This window comes from Pteronotus mesoamericanus, unplaced genomic scaffold (genome assembly GCF_021234165.1).
Source record: "Pteronotus mesoamericanus isolate MK-2021 breed Mesoamerican mustached bat unplaced genomic scaffold, CSHL_Meso_final contig_68, whole genome shotgun sequence".
Classification (NCBI taxonomy): Eukaryota; Metazoa; Chordata; class Mammalia; order Chiroptera; family Mormoopidae; genus Pteronotus; species Pteronotus mesoamericanus.
The window spans coordinates 11,625,310-11,647,008 of NW_026555234.1; the positions used below are offsets into that span (position 1 = coordinate 11,625,310).

The 21,699-nt window shown below is 39.3% G+C and overlaps 1 protein-coding gene across 1 annotated transcript in view; it reads right to left on the minus strand.

Moving 5' to 3' along the window:
* KCNIP4 (potassium voltage-gated channel interacting protein 4) overlaps positions 1-10,644 on the minus strand; it is a 393,563-nt gene extending 382,919 nt beyond the window's left edge. The window contains exon 1 of the mRNA XM_054581989.1: positions 10,485-10,644. Coding sequence (XP_054437964.1) covers positions 10,485-10,584 — 100 coding nt within the window. The 5' untranslated portion in view covers positions 10,585-10,644. The remainder of the gene's footprint in view (positions 1-10,484) is intronic.
* Between the last annotated feature and the right edge of the window lie 11,055 nt (positions 10,645-21,699).

Sequence of the window (21,699 nt, forward strand, 5' to 3'; positions counted from 1 at the left end):
ACGTAGAACAACAGATCAGTGGTTCTCTCTCTCTCTCTCCCTCTCTCTCTCTCTCTCCTCCATCCTTTCTTCTTATCTTTCCAAGCTCAATAAATAACTAAATGATTTAAAAGGAAATAAAGTCCATTTTCTCTCCATTTAGCCATGCCAGTCATCTCACTGCAGGTCCAAGCCCAACTAGTTTCTAATTAAATTCCAGGAGGAACAGGACTGCATTTACCCTACAGTCAGTAAGGCCTGGATATGTCATGTGGCCAAATCATTTCAGCTGCACTGTGTCACTCATGAAGTCTGAGTAGACATGGAGCTAGGCAGAGAGACAATGGGGACCCCTTCTGTGAACTTCATGTCCAACTTCCCGTCTTACAGGACAGATGTTGTTTTCTATATCTCCACCCATGAGCTTTAATCAAGCCAGAAAAAGCAAGATGTACTTAGCTCACAACAGGGACACAGATCTTAGTTTTTGGGGGCCTGAACCTTATGCAGTTTAGAGGAGAAGCGTATGTAAGAAAAGAGTTAAAAAATCACATATACAAAATTTGGCATGAAAGTATATATTTAGAATGGAGATTGGAAGGGATCCACATATTTGAGGGACTCTGTAGCTTAAGCTTAATTTACTTCAATGTAATTCTATATCTGACCTTGACCTAGCCCTGTCTGAGAGGCAGGTACATGATGGCTGAGAATTCATACTCTCTAACCTGACAGGATAGAAATGAATCCCATCTAGACCATTCCTAGGTGTATGATCTTAAACAAGTGATTGAAACTTCCAGAGCACATACTTTCTAATTTTTTAAATCTTCACTTAGATAGCCAGTATATAAAAATTACTGTCAATGTGAATAATGCATATGAAGTACTGGCCATCGTGCCTGGCACATGACATGCTCAACAAAGTGCTCATTCTGATATTATTGGTATTATTAGCATCTGATACCAATAATCTTCTTGCTCACCAGCCCTAGGACCTCCATTTATTTATTGCCTGCCTGAATGCCTGAGCACCAGGCATTTGGGATTTGATCCCGTGTCTTCACCATTGTGCATCACATTTTGGCACACCTCACCAGTTTCCTCAGGAGCTTTGGTTCTGCCTGAATTCCAGAAACCTCCCTCCCTGGTTTTCATGGGCATAAACCAGTAAAACTAGAAAATAGCAATGGGGAGAAAAAAGATTAATAATATATTAAGTAAATAAAGAGCCAGAAATCCTGTAATTATGGCTAATAAGATTATTCTTACGGGGTTTTATAAAATTTGGATAATATAAATATGTAAAATTATTAGTGCTTCACCTAGAATTTATCACTCTATCATAGATGATGCAATTAGTATGTTTCTAATGGTACCAATTAGTTTTGCCACTTCTAATAAGTCAATTACCCTTCCTGGGTCTCAATTACTCATAAAATGAGGGGGTTGGACTACAGTCTCTATGATTCTTGCTAGTTCCAAAAAATGTATTAGTAAAAATATCTTCAGTATAAATGTATTATTCTCATCTCAATTTGGAATATGCCCAATTTGAATATTTATATTGAAGCTAATATGTGGGGGAGGAGAAGTTACTCAAAGGAAAACAACATAACTCTTTTATGTGAAATTTGCCTTTCATCTCAACTTCCTAATACTTTCGCTATGGCAGGTGCTCAAAGAATATAATTTGACTTTTTAAAATGTCTACTCTAGTGAAGACAATTAACATAGGCCCTGCAGATGCAATTAGGAAACGGGTGTATATGCCAGGTAAGCAGCCTGGTAAGGCAATGAAGACTAGACCTGCTCACCCCATAGGGCAGGTGAACGGGCAGATCTAACTTAACATAGAAGGATGAATGTTGAAGCTTGAACATATGCTCAAGTTTGGTCAGGAACATTACAGTCAGCTTTTCCAGATAAGGGAGGTCTGACAAAAGATAATGAATCAAAGTCCTGGGAGGTGTCTGGGGCAGAGCAAGGAAGTATCTAGAAGTAGAACTCATGCTGAGCTTAGCATAAGTAAAATGGTGTAGAAACTGATATCATGGCCCATAAAAAAAAAATTAAAATTGAGGACTTGTAGAGACTTCCCATCCTGATCCTTCAATGGCTTCCCAGTAAACAAAGACTAAAACCCAGTCTTGGCAATGGCCCTGCATGACGTGACCTTGGCTCTCGCCTCTCTGCTCATCCCACGAACCTCAACCCCTCACTGCTCCAATCCCACTAGCCTTCCTGTGCAACTCGGATGCATGAAACACACTATGCCCCACAGTCTCTTGTACTTGGCTGTCCCTTTGGCTGGAATCCTCTTGCCCCAGACTCTACTGTCTTCCTTATTCATTTCTTTCAAGTACTGGCAGAAAAGTCAATTCTGCAGAAAGGCCCTTTCTTACCATGCTATCATAAAAAACACCCCAGCTTCTGTCCTCTTACTATAATATGTGCTTATCCCTATTAGATATCAGATTGTATACTCCTTTGTTTACCTTTTTTGATTTTCTTGCCCAAGAGTACATAAATTCTACAAGGACTCATCTTGTGTTCATTACAGTGCAGAGAACAATGTGTGGAGCACACTAGAGGTAACATACTTAGTGAATGAATGTGGGAATAATTTCTACTTTAACTATTCTGTCTCTTGTACCTTTTTGTAGCAGTTATAGCTATATCTCAAAATTTGGCAGATCAACTTACAAGAAGGGAAGATTTTCTCTGCTTATGGCTGCATCCCCAGAGCTTGGAATGGTGGATGGCACTAGAGAGCCAATAAATGGCTCAATAAATGATCTCAAATATTGTTTACCATGAAAATAAAAAAGTTCCTGCGCTGTAGTTTCAAGAATGGAAATCAATGATTGTCCTTTGGTTATAGTAACAAGTAACACCAGACCCACTTTTGAACCCAATCCAAACAAAAAATGGCATCTTTCCATTAGTAATAAGCACTCCTTTGGAAAACCCCCAACCCTACGCACACCAGCAGTGTTTTGCTCTGAACAGACATGTTCTACAAGCACTGTTCTCAGTTGCTTAGCAGGCAAAGAGTTCAGCTTTTGGTTTGAGATACTGAGTGGTGACCTCTTTTCTCTGAAATAAAAGATGATGGTGCCTGCACATAATGGAAAACTCACAAATTGCTTGCTGTATCCTAGAAAGAGTTCTAAGCGCACGCAAATACTAACTCATGTTACCCAGCGTCATAAAACTAATATGCGGTATTATGTCTTGTATAATGTGCACTTTTTGATCACATTTTTCAGGAAAAAATAAGGATGCACACTATATGTGGGTAGTGCTAATTCCATATCTATTATAAATGTTTTTAATTCTTTTATTTATGCTTATGTGTTAAAAGTGTAACTCCAGAAAACAATAACGATATCCATATGTAAAATAATACCCTGGACTATAGTAATCAGTTTTGTTTCTAAATATAAATGAATAATAAATTGAATTAAAAAATTAAAAAGAAGTATTTTCTCCTGAAAGTTGGAGCCAAAAACATGGGTGTACTATATACATGGGAGCACATTATACACGGCAAAATATCATATATTAGAGCTAGCATTTAATTATTATTAAATGCACTTATTGTGGTTTTAAAGTCTATGCTCTCAGATCTATAGCCCATGGTCTCTGCAAGAAAACTGAAACACACAATTGGTATTGTTTCAGGAATAACGCTTGTCCTGATGATAAGGCTGCTGACCCGTGTAAACGCTTTTCAAAGAAATGCTGCCAGCAGCCTGGGGGAGAATTCCAAACAAGAGGTCAGAGTAGGCCTCTGTGAAATGGTAGGCCTCCGTGAGGCTTGGGAGACACTTAGCTTTCTACTTTTAGTAATCGGAGTGATGAACAATTAGTATCACTGCTCTTGTGCTTTGTGTCTGCACCTACTGGGCCTTGAACCTGAGTTTTCCAGAAATTCATCCACTGGGCTACTGAATGGCTGTCAGCACCAATGACTCTCCATTACTAACTTATTCAGACAAGCCATTCAGTTGGAAAACACCCCAATTTATGCCTAAGTATTCTTCATAGTAGCACCTGTCTCTAATGATAAAGCTAAGCCAGAAAGCATAAAACTTAGCATCACCCAGGTCTTAGAATCCTTGCGTGTTAGAGTGATTGGTCCACCGGCAGAATAACTCAGGAAAGCTAAAATTTGGATATGTGTTTTGTGGAATTTAGACCACGCCTGAAGTTTATTTTCTGAGTATAATTCATCAGATTTTTCTTTTCTTCTGCAGAGAAGAGTTCTGTCAAAAACAAGCCATTTCATCTCTCTGGGACTCAGTTGACTTATCTGTAAAATAATAAATTGGAAACTGGAAATTTCTAAAGACTGTTCCATTCTATGAAGACATGATAAATCAGAAGTTCAGTTATGTTAATTATAGATATATCTTTTTTGTCTTCTTCCTCATTTTTGGGGTTTATCATCATAGCTGTGCATTTATATAGAACATCTCTACACAGAACTAGAAGTAAACAAATTCAGTCAAATTTAAAAAAAAAACATTTATTTTTATAGGAATAGTCTATAGGAAAGGTTTATATTAGAAAAGGCTTGTATTTATCTGTGTACACTTTATCCTATTTTTGAATACTTATCTTCTGAATGGCATTTGTATCAGTGCCAGTAGGAAGATATTGGAACCTATCCAGATTCCTTCATCATATTCTCTTGTGATCTTGAACAAGTTATTGAATTCCTCCGAACCTCTAGTTTATTACCTACGAAATGGAAATATCACCTGCAATCTTGCATGGTTGGGATGATAATTCCAGGGCATGGCACATGGAACAGGACTCCTTTTACCTTGTTGATCGTAGAGCAGATTCCCAACTAAAGTAAGTTTTCCTCTCTCTCTTGCAATCTGTTCCCCATAACCAGAACTCTCTGTGTCCCTTCTTGCTCTATACCCACGAAAAAAAGACTGGAGTATGTGTTTCCTGTTGATGACCATCCTGACTAAGCCTAAAATCCCACTGCAACTTCTGCTATGCTCTAAGTCAACGCTGGATATTCTCACTCCAAAATGATCCCTGTTTGGGTCATCTTACTACCTTTGTTCATCTGAGCTGCAATCAATCCTCCGCATAAATCTCAGGCGTTTCACAAATAACATCCCCCCTGTATTCAGGGTCTTATCTTTTCACTGCAGCATCTATGTAGATTTTCCTATTTTCTCCCAAATTACCAGCCTGCCTCTGTCCCATCTATTTCTAGTAGTCTCACTTGTCATCCAGAGCAAACTAGACACAAACTGGGTTCAGTGTGAGTCTATCTACATTCTTCTCAATGTTTACCCCAGAGCCCAACTAAAGACTATACTTGATTTAACGAGACTATAATGCTGATTCATTTAGGTTACAAGATCTGTCTAATTTATAAGATAGAGGCCTTATGATATTCTTTGTGCTGTATTTTTAGAATAGTATGGCTAACATGTCAGTATGAACATAATTTATGCTTACTAAACAATGTCAGTGATTTAGAGTGTTTCACATATAGAGTGTGTCCAGAAAGGATTATAGAAAGAGTTAATGGATAACTGACCTAAAACTTTCTCCCCTTTACCAGATTATTTGCCATAGCTGCCATGCTGTAAGATCTAGAAAGTTAAAGCTACAGGATAGAATACAGGGCCTGACGACCTAAGTTTGGATTCCACCTTTATGACGTATGGGTTGAGTAAGCGTGAGCCAAGTTCTTAGCCCCCGGAGGTCTAATTGTATCTACCCCAGGGGACCATAGTGAAGATCAGATATTACTGTACTAACACTACACTACTTTTAACACTTTAACAAACTGCTTAATACTATACTGTGTTTAACATGCCTCATGTATAGGTGATTTTCAATAAAGCAAAATATTAGTATTATTTATCATTATATTATCTAATGAGGTTAAAAAATAAAGACTATAGTGGCCAAGCAATAGCCCCAAATCACATGATTATGAAGAGGCAAAGCTGTAATTAGAATCTAAGCAATATAACTCTGAATTCCCTGAGTATTATCTCAACATACTCAATCCTCCTCTTCCAATATTTCCTTTTTAGGCATTAATGTGTTTTAAATAAAGGAAATATAAAAACACTAAAGAAATTCAAATAGGTAAATATTTCTGTTATTCCATTCTTAGATGGTGTAAAAAGTATGTATAAATTTTGTAGTATCACCATAAATTATTTTTATATTTCCAAAGCATTACACTTTGGGAAGACTTTTCTGATAGCCTAAATGCACATCAGCTTTTTCATCCCATTGCATTTGGGGAAGGAGATTTTTGGGAGAATTAAACAAGAGTCTGTTTTAAGAATTTCAATTAAGCTATTTGAGGTCACATAACAGCTCCTGTCATTCCCAGGTCCGTGGTCCTCGTTAAACATCATGGACGCACAAAGCTGGTTTCCAGTTGGCCCCATTTACTGACAGACAGAACACACGCATACTTTTGTCAACAGCACAGGAGAACTACAGACTTGGGTTCCAATAATCCATCATGTGCACATGGATAATACCTCCTTTAATACTCTTAAGGAAGCTTGTATTATAGTATTATAGATATCTCCTAAATAAAATGAGCCAAATATATACAAAAATTAATATGCACTCTACAAGGGACTTAAATTATTAGCTGATTTCTTTTTGTCTTCTTAGCAAAAACAAATACCAATAAAAGTGATTGTTTTTCAAGTCATGTGTGTTATTGTACTTTTGTAAAATGCCATTTACCAAGATTAGTAGTTGGGAGAAGGATGGCTCTTTCTTAATTCAGTAACTGTTTCAGCATAATTTAATGCACATTTGGACAAAAAGTAGATATTTTCACAGCCCAGTGTTGCATGTAGCAATAATGAAATAGCTTAGCCATTAAAATTTTCATCCAATTTCTCCCTGGAATGCGTAAACCAAAAACCACTTTCATTTTTATAGCTGGAAAAGAGGCAATTTACTGTTGGGAGGTTTTAGTATTCCAAACCAGCATAACTTTGGAGCTTCCTATACTCATCAGTAGGTAGAAAGAGCCTGTGAATTCAAAACACTAGCAGTGTGTGTGATCCTCAAAACTTCGCTCAAGTTCACACTATTATTTGCATTCATACTGGTCTGGTGTTAAGATTACTTTTCTTAAAAAGAAAACATATCGAAGTTTAACTAAATAACACAATAAAAATCAATTAATTAATTAATAAACAAACAGAAAAACCCAAACTACCGAAAAGCAAAAACAGATGAACTTCAAAACATTGATGAACAAGAACACAGTGTACTTATTTGTTATTGGAACTCCATGTAAGTTTTGAGAAACAACATTACAAGAATGCCTACAATTGCAGCCCCAAATGTAAAGTCTTAGAGTTACAGGAAAGGATATTTCTTTTTTCTTTTGAAATGCAATGAAAATCTCTCTGAGATAGGATGAATTAGTCCACTATGGGAGAGGAGAGATTAGTCCAACAGCTGTACTGCATATCAATTCCAAAATAGGCCATGGGTACCCATTTCATAAGGAAGGGCATGTATTATGTAAATCATCAACTTGCCATTGCCTGATGGACTTGTAGACCTTTTGAAATGGAAAGTTTCAGGGAGATTGTCAAGTCCAGTTTTCTCATTTTAGTCCACTCTTTAGTTACCTCTTTAGGTAGTGTGCCTTATCCAGGCAAGAAAGTAAGAGAGTGGCAGGAGAGAGGTGAGAATCTGTACTCCTATTACTGTTTTTCTTTTCCTCGTGTTCAAGAATGTCGCCCGCTGAATGCAACTCTTTTTGTTTAGAAACAGATGCCATGGATCCATGGGTTCCATTGTGTATTCATGCAGATCTGACCTAGTCTGGCACAAAAGGAACCAGGACGCCCAGGGCCTGCACCCCAGTCTTCTGTAAGAGCATGAGCTCAAAGTACTCAAAGATGAGCCAACGAAAATTTCAGACATAAAAGTTTCTCAGTTATTTTGAAGTGCATTTATTCTGTACATATTTAAAGCAAGATAATAACTGTATTATGCAAACAGTGTTATATTTGCCCTGAGAACATAATGCATATTGCACATGTATTAATACAAACAGAAAAACTACATCTGGAATGATAACTGCACTCTACAACAATGTTAAGATTAGATGAGAATTAATTGTTTAGGAAAAAAATTTTTCAAACCATCCTTAGAGGGCTTTAACCTAGGTCCAAATTTTTCTACTTAATACTCAAATCCCTTTACTAGGACACTTTAGCAGACAAATAAAAAAGGTGAAAGAAATTATTATCCCCAACTTAGAGATGTGAAATGGTGGGGGCAAGGAAGGGAACTCCTGTGAGAAAATAAATCTGAATAATATCAGAGTTTGTTTTTAAGAAAGCTTCAGAAAATCTATGAAGATGTTATTTTAATAATAAATGTTTATTCTTTTCATCAATTAAAATTAGGCTATGACTTTAGGTTTGTGCATATTCTCATCTATAGATTCAAACTATATACAATGAACTATAACAGTCCTATCTAATTTTTGCTTTTTATCTCCCATAAGCAAAGTATGCAGCCAACTTAAATCTCATTTAGAAGGTTTTCTGAGGGTAGCATTTACTTTGGAAATGTCTTATACAAACTTCAAGACAGAAAGCACTTTTGTTCTCTGTCTCTATCAACATTTACACATTAGATATAATTTCTCCTTAGAGTGGTTATCAACATTTTACCATTTAAAACACTTTCTAAAAACACTGGAAATCAGATATGGATTGATGTTGAAGTTTATAAGAGAGAAGACTCATTCTCTCCATAGTATTAGTACAGTGTTGGCCTGGGAAACGCTGATATTATAAAATATAAAATACAAGATAGACACTGTTTATACAAATCAGTACATTTGGAGTACAAGTAATAACAAAAAGAAAAGAATTCATAAAGTTAGTATCCCTTAGAGGAAGGAAATGCACATTCTCATTTGGGAGAGTAAATGTTTTTGCTCCTAAAAGAAAACCAATACTAGAGTAGGTTTCATCCCAAAACCCAGGGTAAACGCCGTCAACAAACAACTTTAAAGAATGACCACACGTCACCGAGGAAATCAGGCAAAACAATTCTCAACATAGCTAAGAATGGTGACACTACTCCATGTAACCATCAGTCTCCGAAAATAAAAACAAGTGCATTAAAATGGGAGGTCCTGTCCCATTTGCTGTGTAAAATAACACACACTAATAAACAGAGACACCCAACCAAGTTCCTGGTGTCATGACAATGCACAAGATAAAGTCTCTGTTAAAGAGCAGTCACCGCTTCCAGAATTTAGAATTTTATCCTCTTTTAGAACTACAAACGTTTCCATCGATGAAGGCCACAAAAAGCGTTCTGCAAACTTACTTAAAATCACTTGGGCAAACCCTGCTTTCTACCCTCCCTCCCCACCAAGAGTTACAGATAGAGGTTTCTGATAACCTACATCAGAGTGACACACTTACTATAATTTGATGTTTGCTCTTTGTAAATGCAATCTTATTCATGCCATACTTGGCAGTCACCTCTGGAGGACTAGATTCGTTGTAGATGTAAAACATTTATAACATATTTGCATTTTTACTCAAGTTACAAATTTAAAGCAAGATGAATATCCATGCCAAACATCATCGGGGGCTGCGTTTAAAAATTGCTCTGACACCTTCGGAGAAACAGTCACTAGCTGTGTGCAAACACCCTCTCAAATGTGTTTGGAGCAGCAGGAAAATAAGAATCTAAATTTACTCAGATTCTTAAAGAAGACGTTAATTCAGGAAAAGGTACAGGCAAGTACACATCTTATTTTTTAAAGCAAAAGGTGATTGTTAAGCAGAGTAGGAGAATGAGCCTCTGATAAACAGAAAGAACAACACTTGAAAAACAGTTTACTGTTTGGATTCTATGCTAAGGTCTGTCATAGGAGTTGGGGACATTGCCCCATAAACTCTCTGCTGGGATGTAACATAAGTAATATTATAAATATGTCTCCAGACAACCTTATAAAAAGCTTGTCAGTCAGGATCCAATCTTAAATCATAAGAAATTATAATAAATGTATATCCATTTCCATTCGATCAATGCATTTGCATAGCAACAAACAGATGAATCTCACAACATATCCAAATAAAATTTGCTGATACAATAAAAGGGGATAATAGATAAAATAATCTAAGATCCTTATGGATTAAATGTTCTCAATATAAGCAGACATATCAATTATAAACCTTTCATTTCCTCAGTTTTGTTCTAACATTTTGATTTAAAGTGTTGCTTATAGTTTTAACATTCTTTTGCTGTGAAAACATTACTGAAACTTATAAAAAGTTTATCTTATTAATTTTTTCTACCTTGAAAAATCTTCCTTTCTTCATGTCCACCCCACAGTTACATTGCTCTGATTTCCTTTCAGGTGTCTCTTATATTCCCTTAAGAAATTTTTTATTGCAAAACAGAGAATTTTTAGAAGTCACTAAAAAGCACTCCCTTACCTTCTAAACCTGCTTCAATCAGCCCAAACTGTTCCAATAATTTAACAAAAAGCACAATGACGATCAGAACTGCTATCATTTCAAGCCCTTCCAAGTTCATGGTCAGCTAGGTCATGGTCCGATAACAGCCAGTGAGAAGTGCTTGTCTGCCTGGCTTTCTTTGTAAAGCCATTAAACTACATTAAGAAGGCTACTGCCAGAGGAGTAGGGGAGGAGGAGAACCAGGGAGGGGGGGGGGAGAGAGAGAGAGAGTGCGAGAGAGAAAGAGAGAGAGAGAGAAAGAGAGAGAGAGACGAGATGGAGAGGCTGAGAGAAAGGGCGTGAATGAGAGAAAATGCATTCATCCTGTCTACAGTAGCAGAGGCCAGAAGTGGCAGCCGGATAAAGTCAGCCTGTCGGAATTATGCGCTTCCTGGGGGTTGTCACTCTTACACAGAGAGACAGCCATGCATGAAGTAACACGCAGATCACCCGAAGACCCGGGAGGTCACCAGAAGGTCTCCAGGAAACATGACGTGTGGCAGTGATGGCTAGGTGGCCGCTGGTCCAGCCAGCCCGCGCCCGCTCTGCTGGTGGCTTTGTTGGGCTGGTCAGTTGCCTTGGAAACAGAAACTAACCAAGGCTGGACTCCTGCTTGCAGACAGGGACCAGAGCACAGCATCTTGAAATAAACCTGAAAATGCCGAGGGGCGGAGTATTAGCTCAGATTCAGCTGCTTCAGAAACACTGTTTACTAGTCAGGAAAAATGAAGTGTGTATTTTGCCCCAGCGAGATGAGAACAGAGAGAAATGCGGCTTAAGGGAGTCGTGCAGTATTGACTTGCTTCTTTTCAATGAGTTGCTTTATCCCAGGGCACAGCCTGAGTCATTGTGAACTAATATTCTGGTGTGAATAGTGATTATTATACAGTTTCAAATGAAAGGTATAATAAACTAATGAGTATTCTTAATAATTGTAAATTTTAGAGTTAGCAGCTACCTTAGACATTAGCTCATTTCCATTGAATACACCAAAGTGTATACTTTTGTTTTTCAGTGTGTACCTCCTGTGCTTTTTAAAAAATGATTTAAGTAAATTTGGAGCCACAGACAATTTTTGAAGGAAAAAAGATCAATCAGAAACAAAACTTTGCTTGGAGTTTCTGTCTGCATCTTGTACAATCACTCGTCCCTCCCCTCATCCCATTGTTGCCCAAATAGACCGGACCCACATTAAAATACATAATTAAAAAACAAAAAAAAAGTGTTAGAAGGCATCTGGGAAGCCTATTCAAGTCCCTATTCCATAGGTGAACAAACTGAGGACTGAGAAGGCACAAGGAAGGTGAGGCCAAGGCAGAGCAGGCTAGAATATGGCATCCCTAACGGCCGGCTGGCTTTTGAGGCCGGGCGGCACAATGGTTCAGAGTACGGACTTCAGAGCCCAGATGCCTGGTCTCAGGCCGCAGACCTCTTACACAAACGGTGTGACCTCGGGAGGTCACTCCCCATCTCCGCACCTTCATGTCCGTGTCTGAAGAAAGGGACATAATAGCACTTCACTCATTGGACGGTTGAGGTAATTGAGTAATATCTTCAAAACAGAGTGAGTATTCAATCATTGGTTTTCACTACAAGTCTCTTTGTGTCAATACCACATGGGATTCCCAGAGTAATGACTCTGAGACACAGCCCTCATATTATTATTCCCTTAATCGAATACTTCACATGGCTCCCTATGTCTTTACTGAATAAAATCCAAGCTCCTTGTTACAGCATCCTGCGCTGTCCACCATCTTGACAGCAGCTTGAGGGCGACGCCTCATTGGCCCTACTTCTGCCCATCACTCTATCTGACAGCTCAGCTTCCTCCCGGCAAACTCATTCTGAGTTCCTACATCTCCAGGCTTCCTTCAAAGACTGTATGTATTTGAAAAACCCTCTCCACGCCATACCTGCTTTATAAGTTCCTAAAATATTTCCAGGAAACTCCTGCAAGCAGAATTGGAGGGAAACTCTCCTCCCACCCTTTTTTATAGTACTTTTCCCTCTTACAATACATTCTATTATAGCTGCTTGGGTGCAAACATTCACGCTTACGGGTGAGTCTGTAGAGGGCGGAAACCACGCCTTCCTTTCCTGTATGCTCCCCACATGCCTTGATGGACAGCACATCATACTTCTCAGGTCCATGGCATACACACTTGTTGGATAACAATAGGCAGCATTAATTAGTTACCAGATGCTTTGCATACATTGCTTTTCCCTTTTCGCCTCTCTGAAATGAGTACAATTAGATGAGATTTACAGAGAAACACTGAGCCTCTGAGTTTAACTAGCAGCCTCGAGGTCCTGCTGCTGGTAGGGGATGGGATCAAGATTCAAATGCTAAATCGTTCAACTCAAAGCTCATTCTTCTTTCCATTATTCCACACAGCTCTAATTGAATTAAATATCCAAACACTGACACAAATATTTGTCATCCTCAGAATGAAGGTCATAACCAAAATGATCCTCCCAAACAGTTTTGTGACATTCTAATTAATCCATTAACCCCTATAACTTTGCAACATGAGAAGATTGCAAACTGGTAGTTAATTGAATTCATGGATCCTCCTGACTATTTATTCACAAGATTATTATTGCTTAAGTGCACATCAACCTCTGGTCTCCAGAAGGTATTTTTCTGTTTTTCTACCCAAGGGAGCCCTGGAACTTGCCCTATAAATGAAACTCAATGATCAGGTTCTTTGTATTTATATTTAAAGTTGATATCCTGGCAACAAAAGCAAAAATGAACAAGTTGGACTTCATCAATTAAAAAGCTTCTGCATAGCAAAGAAAACCACCAACAAAATAAAAATGTGACCTGTAGAATGGGAGAAAGTATTTGCAAACCATACGTCTGAAAAGCGGTCAGTATCTAAAATATATAAGGGACCCACACAGCTCAATAGCAAAAAATCAAGTAACTTGATTTTAAAATGGTCGAAGGTCATGAAAATACCTTTTCCAAGGAAGCAGACAAATGGCCAACAGGTACCTCAAAAGGTGCTCAATATCATTAATCATCAGGGAAATGCAAATCAAAGAAGGTGAAAGGATTAGTCAAAGAACATATATCCATAACCCATAGGGAAAAAAACTACCATGAGATGTCACTTCACGCCTGTTAGAATGGCTAAGTGAGAGACATGATTTGACTTTGGGTGGTAGGCGCACAACCCAAAATGAAGCTCATTCATCACAGAAATGTACACTTGAAACTTATATAAGCTTATCAACCAATGTCACCCCTAGGAACTTAATAAAAAGAAAAAAAGATAAAAGGTAAATGTTGGCAAGAATGTGGATGAAAAGAATCTTTTATAAATTGTCAGTGAGTATTTAAATTACTACCACCACTGTGGGAAACAGTATGAAGTTTCCTCAAAAAATTATAAATAGAATTACCACATAACTCAGCAAATCCTCTTCTGGGTATATTTCCAAAGGACATGAAATCAGTACTTTGAAGAGATACCTGCACTTCCATGTTTATTATATCATTATTGATGATAGCAAAGATATAGAAACAGCCTGTCAATGGATGAATGGATAAAGGAATTGTAATACAAAAACCTGCACAAACACTGCCATATTATTCAGCCTTTAAGAAAGGTACTCCTGCCACTTGTGACATTAAGGATGGGTCTGGAGGGTACAATGCTAAGAGATATGAGGCAGACACAGAAAGAAAAATACTGCATGCTCTCGCTTATACATTGAATCTAAAATAGTTGAATTCATAGATGCAGAGAGTAGCATGGTGGTCACCAGGGGCAGGGTGGTGTGACAAATGGGAAGATGTTGCTCCCAGTGCGCAAAGCTGTGGTTATGTAGGATGAATACATCCTAACGATTCAGCGTACAGCAGACTGACTACAGGTAACAACGCCACAGTGTATTCTTGAAATTCGCTAAGACGGTAGAATCCCCGGGCTCCCATGCCCAAGAAAAAGGTAACTATGCGAGGAGATGACTGCAGTAATCATTTCACTATGTAAATGTGTATCAACGTATCATATCGTACACCTTAAAATATATGCGATTTTTATTAAAACAAATTAAAGATATTGTTGGGCTGAGAACGGGGTGTAGGCATGCTGCTAGTGGAAAGCCCAGAGTGAGGTTCTTTCTGTGTGGTCTGGACGTGACAAGTTAGGGGTTCCCTTGGATCCGAATTGTGCCTCCCAGGACCTGCAGGGGTTCCTTTCAGACCTCTTATCTCATAAGCTCAGACCTCTGCCCCGGCCGTTCCCTCTATTGGAATGCTTATTTCCAGGTCGCTCCAAAAATAGGGAAGTGACTTTGCATAGGTTTTGGCTCCAAACAGCCCATCATGGCAAAGTAATTGCTCACTGCATCCCATAGCACCGCACAGAGGCCAGGGATCCCTGGCCCTGGGGTCACTGCCCTCCGTTTTCCCCCAAAGCCCTGTCACCACCCAAGATGTATGTTTGTTTACCCATTTATCTAATATCTTCTGTTGGAGTATAACCTCCTGCCTATGAGGGCAGAGATACTTGGCCATGGTGTTCACTGGGATAGCCTTGAGCTTAGAATACTGCTGGGCGCATAAAAGGCAGTGACTGGCTATTACATGAACAACGGTGCCGGTAAAGCCACTTGCCCTCTCCCTCATCTGTCAGGCCCTCGCTTCCTGTTATCTGGGGGGCCCAGCGCCCCTGTGGACCCTGCTGAGGTTTCCGCCCGCTTCGCTAGGAGGCCCGTGCTGAAGAGGCCAGCACAGCCGCACAGTGTGTTCCCGACACCTGGCTCTAAGGGGAGCCGTGAGCAGCGCCCGCTGGAGCGGGCTGGCCGTGCTCTCTCCGAGTTTAATGTGAGTTTAACGTGCAGTTCCCGACGATGAGCCCAAGGAAAGCGATACCAGGCAGGCATCAGGGCAGGCTCCCCCCGCCCCCAACACCGCTGGTGTGGAGGATGAGAAGGGCCCGGGAGAGCGCCCCCTCCCATCCTTTGATTTTCCTTGGAAAGACCACTGCAGTCTAAATAGGAAAAGGGGCTTTGTCAATAATTCTTAGCTTTCGGTCAGAGCTTAGAATCAAACTCAAGCATGAAGCGGCATCTTTCCTTCCTGTAGAGCCCGGCGTTTCCTTTTAAAAGACAAATACTAGAGTGACCAATAGAAAGAAGAGACCAGATATTTGGCCTCATTCAAGTTACTTAAAGTTTCTAAACCTCAGTTTGCTGGTTTTCAAAATAGGGCCATTATACCTCCCTGAGGCTGAGGATTCTGGGTTACAGCGTTTGTGCTTCATGGCGTCTATGCCTTCCCAAGCCCTGGGCTGAGCACACCAACTGTCCTATCCTCCCAGCCACTCCATGAAAAAGATGATTTTCATTCTCATCTTAGAGATGAAAAACTGGAGGCTTGGGAAGAGTTAGTAAATTGCCCCATGTCCCAAAGCATCAGGAGCTCGTCAACTGTACAAGGACTGTCAGGAGAATTCCCATGCGAAGGACTTAACAGTGGGCGAATTCCCAGTAAGTACGTCATAAATGCTTCCTTTCACTAACAGATAGGCATGGGAGAAGTTACCAGCACTCTGTTGTGACTTGCCAAAATAGTGTTTGTCCTTTCTGGACTGTGTGATTTCACACACATCAAGATTCTGTGCCCCTGCACTGGGGTGGGATGAGTAGGAGGCAGTATTGAGAGAAAGGGATGCTGTTATGATATTTTGTCAAAAGCGTCTGTGTGACCTACTCTCATAAACTGACCAGGAGGGTTAGAGACAGATCGAGGTCTTACTGTTTAAAAGAAGGTTCCACAAACCAACTTTGGGGAGTCACTCAGGCTCTGCAGCCCCATGAAGGCTTTCTTGGCCTCACCCCAGGCAAATGAACACACCTAATTATAGACCCTCCTACTGTTGTACTTCAGAATCAAAATACTGTTGTACTTCAGGATTCACAATTGCTGGTTACTGGCAGTAGTATACCCGTTTCTGCTTTGCTTTCAGCAATATGGTTTTTGGAAGTAAAACTATGTTTTCTTCCAAAATGGGAAGTGGGGCTCTGCTTTGAGGAACTGAGGCAGGGTACAAAGAGGGTCTGGCTATGCCTGTCTTTTTCATTCCATGTTGGCGATGGTAATAAATGGAGGGTGGGGGAGGAGAGGGAGGCAGGGTGGAGAGCTTTCTCTTACCTCACTCTCAGAGCCTCAGTTAGTTGGTCTGATCAAAAACTAAACTTTATTTCATTTATTTTTTCATCATTCATCATTTATTCATTTGCTAGATTTACAGTCCGGGTATATAAGATGGTATGGGCAATAAAAACCCTGTTTCCAGTTTTTGCAATGTTTAAAACCTATTAGGACAAAATTTAGATGGTAGTAGCTAATATTTGTAGGGTAATTATTGGTTGACAGATTAGTGAACTAAATCCTTTATTTGCGTTCTTTCACTGCATCCTGCTATAAATCCTGTAAGATCGGTACCATGATTATGACCAGTGTACAGGGGAAACTGAGGAACGGAGAGTTACTGGACGACACCAGGAAATATCCAGCCCAAGACTGACATTCAGGCCTGACTCTAGAGCTCTTGACTAGATAGTTGCTTAGAACTACTTGCAACAACTACCATCTACAGCAGCATCTAGCAAAAAAGTGTTTGAGGGAGTATGGAAAGCACCACGGGAGTGGGAGACCCCACTCAGGCCGAGTGGCAGTGGGAGGTAGGAAAATGGAACCATACAGGTATTAGGTGGTCATTTTTTCCATTGCAAGGGCAGTCTGCATGGTATGACCAGTGGGCAATAAGACTAGACTTGCCAGAGAATTCACCCAGAGCCTAGAAAACACTCAGAGCCAGTCAAATCACTCACCCTGTTGTCCCCATGAAATTTCGCCCTCCCTCTCCCATACTGATACACAGTGAGGATCAGCTGCCTGCCTCTAACTTATTCTCCTCCTTTGACATTTACTCAATCCAAGAGAAGCCTGGCTAAGTCCTCTGACTGAGTGAATTGGAAGAATATTTGGCCCTTCTCAATGAAATTCAAAATAAAACCAAGCAGTAAGTCATCAAGTGAGAAGTGTATTTCAATAATAACATGAAGAAATAATGAGCCGCATTCATGACAGTGGCAGACAGTGCAGACAGTGCAGGCAGAGGTTTAGGAGTGTGTCTGGGTTCAAACCTGCAGTCCACTGCTTTGGAGTTTCATGACTTTGAGAAAATTGCTGAGATGATTCATGCAAAGCACTTGGAACAGAGGCTGCCACATTGTAAATGCTCAATAAATGATACCTATTACTGTTATTACTTATTGAACCCTTGCTGCACATTACACACTGTTCTAATTGCTGTACATGAATTATATCAATAAATCCGCGGAACAACTCCATTAGCAAAAGACCATTATTATTCCCAGACACCTCATGGATATGAAGGAGTAGGGTATCTTCACTTAAGTTGGGATTCAAAAGAAAATGCAACACTCACATCCACCTGTCAAGTGTACTGCCATCTTCACCACAAGCGATGTAGGAAAACTGATTCGCTTTAATGACAAAGCTTTTAAATTGCTTTTCTTATGAAAAATGTAAATCCAAGCAGTCCTGTTGCAAGGGAAAAAAAAGGTAAATATCATTGAAATAACTTTCCTGGGAGCTGGTTTTTGAGAACATCTTAGTTACCTCCCATTCTGAAACACTTCACAGGGAAAACAGATACAATGAGGTGTCAGTGTAGCACCAGACTACAGGCACTATTTAGATCACTGGCTTTTCAGAGTGCTGTCATCTGCTGAGGAAATTCAATTCAAGACACAGTCCATTGCTCCCTCAGTCCCATCAGTTGCCTATACATCACACTCAACATTCCTTGGCTAGACAATATCCTCAATGGTAAGAAAGCAGCACTACACCAGGCTTCACCAGGCAAGTTTGTCCTCAAAATGAATAGCAAAGGCAATCTGCTCAGTGGGTGACTGCGAATGGAGTTAAATGGAGAAATAATAGACAGTGACTCAGAAAACATTTTGAAGCTACTATAACACATCCTTACAGAATGAAAGATGAATAGGGAGTGGGGATTATGCATAAGAACAATATTACCTAACAATGGCAAAAGAGAAAACATAATTCCCTTGAACTTTTTTTCATAAATACACATGTAAAACAAATATATATATATATATATATATATATATATATATATATAGGTGGTGCTCAAAATTTAGTGTACATTACAGTTACTGAGAGATCTTCTTAAAAATGAGCCTTTAGATCTTCCCCGAAGATTTGATTCAGTAGATCTTGAGTAGAGCCCATGAGTCTCCATTTTTATCAGCTATTCCAATGCAGGTCTTCTTGGACCACACCATGAGAAACACTGCATTCATCTGCCCACACACTGACCCAGGAGGTAACACAGCCTCCGGGGAGACATTTCTTCAGCTTATTAAAAACTCGCCACAGGTCACACACTTTCTGAACTTGACATCGTTAAGAATAGACAAGGGCTCCATCTATTTCTCTAACTTCTCTAGAAAGTTTTTTCTTTTACTAGAAGTAAGATATTTTTAAATTGTTGGTGAAGAGATGCAAGGTTCCATTCTATGTTGTCAAAATATTTTTTGATGATTCATTCCCTGCATCCACTATAACTTTCTTCCACCAGGGACCTTCAGAGGCAAATTTAGATGAAGATGGGGCAATGAACCTTTCCACACTTCTCAGTACTGTTCTACAGCCTAGGTCTCATCTTGGATTTCTCCCTGGAGCATCCTCTTTTTGGCCCCAAATGTAATCACTTAAGTAAGAGACAACACTGATATGCAGCCATCTTAATAGCCAAGCAAAGTGAAATAAAGAGCAAGTGATCGATGCCAGTGTTCGGATGTGTGAAGTTGATTTAGACAAAGTAGATATTTCAGTTTGAGATCTAATAAAAAAAAAAAAAAAAGACAGCAGCCACATGGAGCCCTGTCCCATTACTCTGCCAGAGATAATCTTTATCTAAATCGATACTATAAAAGTAACAGAAGACATGAAGTCTGATGCATAATTCATTTATTATAAAATCAAATAATTGAAACAGGATTATTTATGTGATCATTAAACCCAGGGCAATTTCTACAGATTTTAGCCCTGTTTAATAGAATTCTTAGGTGCAGATATATATTTAGCCAGATTTTATTTCAAATACGGCTCCTTCCAAAAAATTATTCCTCATTACAGTTGACGTCTTATAGTTCCTCACTATAATATAATATAAAATTTGTTTATTCTTCTTTCTATGGCAGGAAAGAAGTAAAAAGTATGTAAAGTCATAGAGAACAATCTACTTGACAATTATTCATGCTACTTATATGTTGTAATTTAATTAATAACAACTCTAACTTAGTCACTTTTTAATAACCTTGCTTTTAATAGGAATATTTCAAATACAATGCTATGATATTTATATCATGCTAGAATCCAATTCTGCATTATAATTAAGCTTATGTTTTATGTGAAACACACATCAACTTAATGGAAATGCAACTTGTTAAATAAAACAAAATGACCTCAGAGTTAAAGGTTAACTTTTATAGATAATTGAGGGCATGGTATATTAAACTTATATAGAGAGCTATAAACAAATTAAACTTTTCTGAAGGGTCATTAAAACAAGCCAGTCGAGCGGGACTTGCTGGTTTGATAACTGAGAACCGTACCTCCCTGAACTGTAGCATTAGTACATGCTGTAATTTTCTACTGCTGCATAGCAAATTGTCACAATATGAGTGACTTAGAACAACACACACTTTATATTTCACAGTTTCCATGGATGAAGAGTCTGGTTAGGGGTTAGTTGGGTCCTCTACTCAGGTTTACGTGAAAGTATAGTCTGGGGTTATGCTCATATCTGATGCTCTCGGTCCTCTCCCAAGATTACTGGTTATTCACAGGACATATTTCTTTATGGTTGTGTGACTGAGATCCCTGTTCTTGCTAGCTGTTGGACAAGGGCCACACTTAATTTCTAGAAAATGCTCTCAGTGCCTTGCCATCTATACAATATGGCAGTTTGCTCCTTCAATGCTGGTAGGAAAATCTCTCTTATTTTTTCAATATCTCTGATCTCCTTGTATTACAGAGTTACATGCTTATGATTTGATAACAAAAGTTTTGGTGTAGATTACCAGCTCATAAAAAAGGGTCTGTTATTTTTGCCAGACCCTATATTTCTACTGTAACTTCTGAGTAACACACCAGGTGTCCTGTGATTATAGGACATTGAAGAACAATTTTTATTTTATGATTTTTTTTCAAACTAAATTTTGGAGGAGGCTTAGCATAGACCTACTGGGCATTTGGCTGCTGAATGCACGACAGCCAACACACAGACTTGAGGTCCTGGAGTAGAAGCTGTCCACGAGCCACTTTGAGCAGCAAGAGGGAAGAAAATGTCAAGAAAAAGGCACAACGGCACTCCACTTGTCCACTCAGCACTTTTGCACATTGAGCAGCCAGCTGCACCCATTACAGTGTGTAAGGGAGAGAGAACAACCCTGGAGAAGGTGAGAAAATGCATGTCTGGGACCCCAACACTATAGCTTCCAGATTCCACTCATTGTAGCACGGATTCTGCCTGTATTTTGTTTTCCTATTTCTTGTTGCAATAGCACCTGTGGCCCAGTTCTGTTCTCACAAAGGTCTTGGCTGACCATATGAATATCTCTTTTCCTCCCATCGCAGTAGGTCATGGTGAAACCATGGCCTGGGCACAAATACTAATGTGACACTCACTGGCCACACACAGAGCTTTGGCCAGATGCCATCTCTTAACCTTAGTTATCTCACCTATAAACCACACATAGTGATAACACCTCAAAGTTGTTGAGTTGAAATACTTAAAGTAAAAAAAAAAAAAAAATCAATGTCATTTTTGTTATTGTTATCATTAGAATGACGTGGGTGTTACGGGTACTTTGCTCCCAAGGTGTGTCCAGAATCTAGTGCCATGTCTGGCCTGTGACATCCAGTTGACATGCGGCTGCTAAACTCAAAGCCTCTCTTCACCTCTGATCCACCCTCAGTTTACATTGTTGTCAAAGTGATAAGAGCATGTCAATCTCAGCTTCAATTTTCAGTGCGATCTCACTGACTGCAGAATGAAATTCCAAACCCCAGCAGGGCAACGGTCCCTCTGAGATGCTCTTCAGCCTCCTCTCCTGG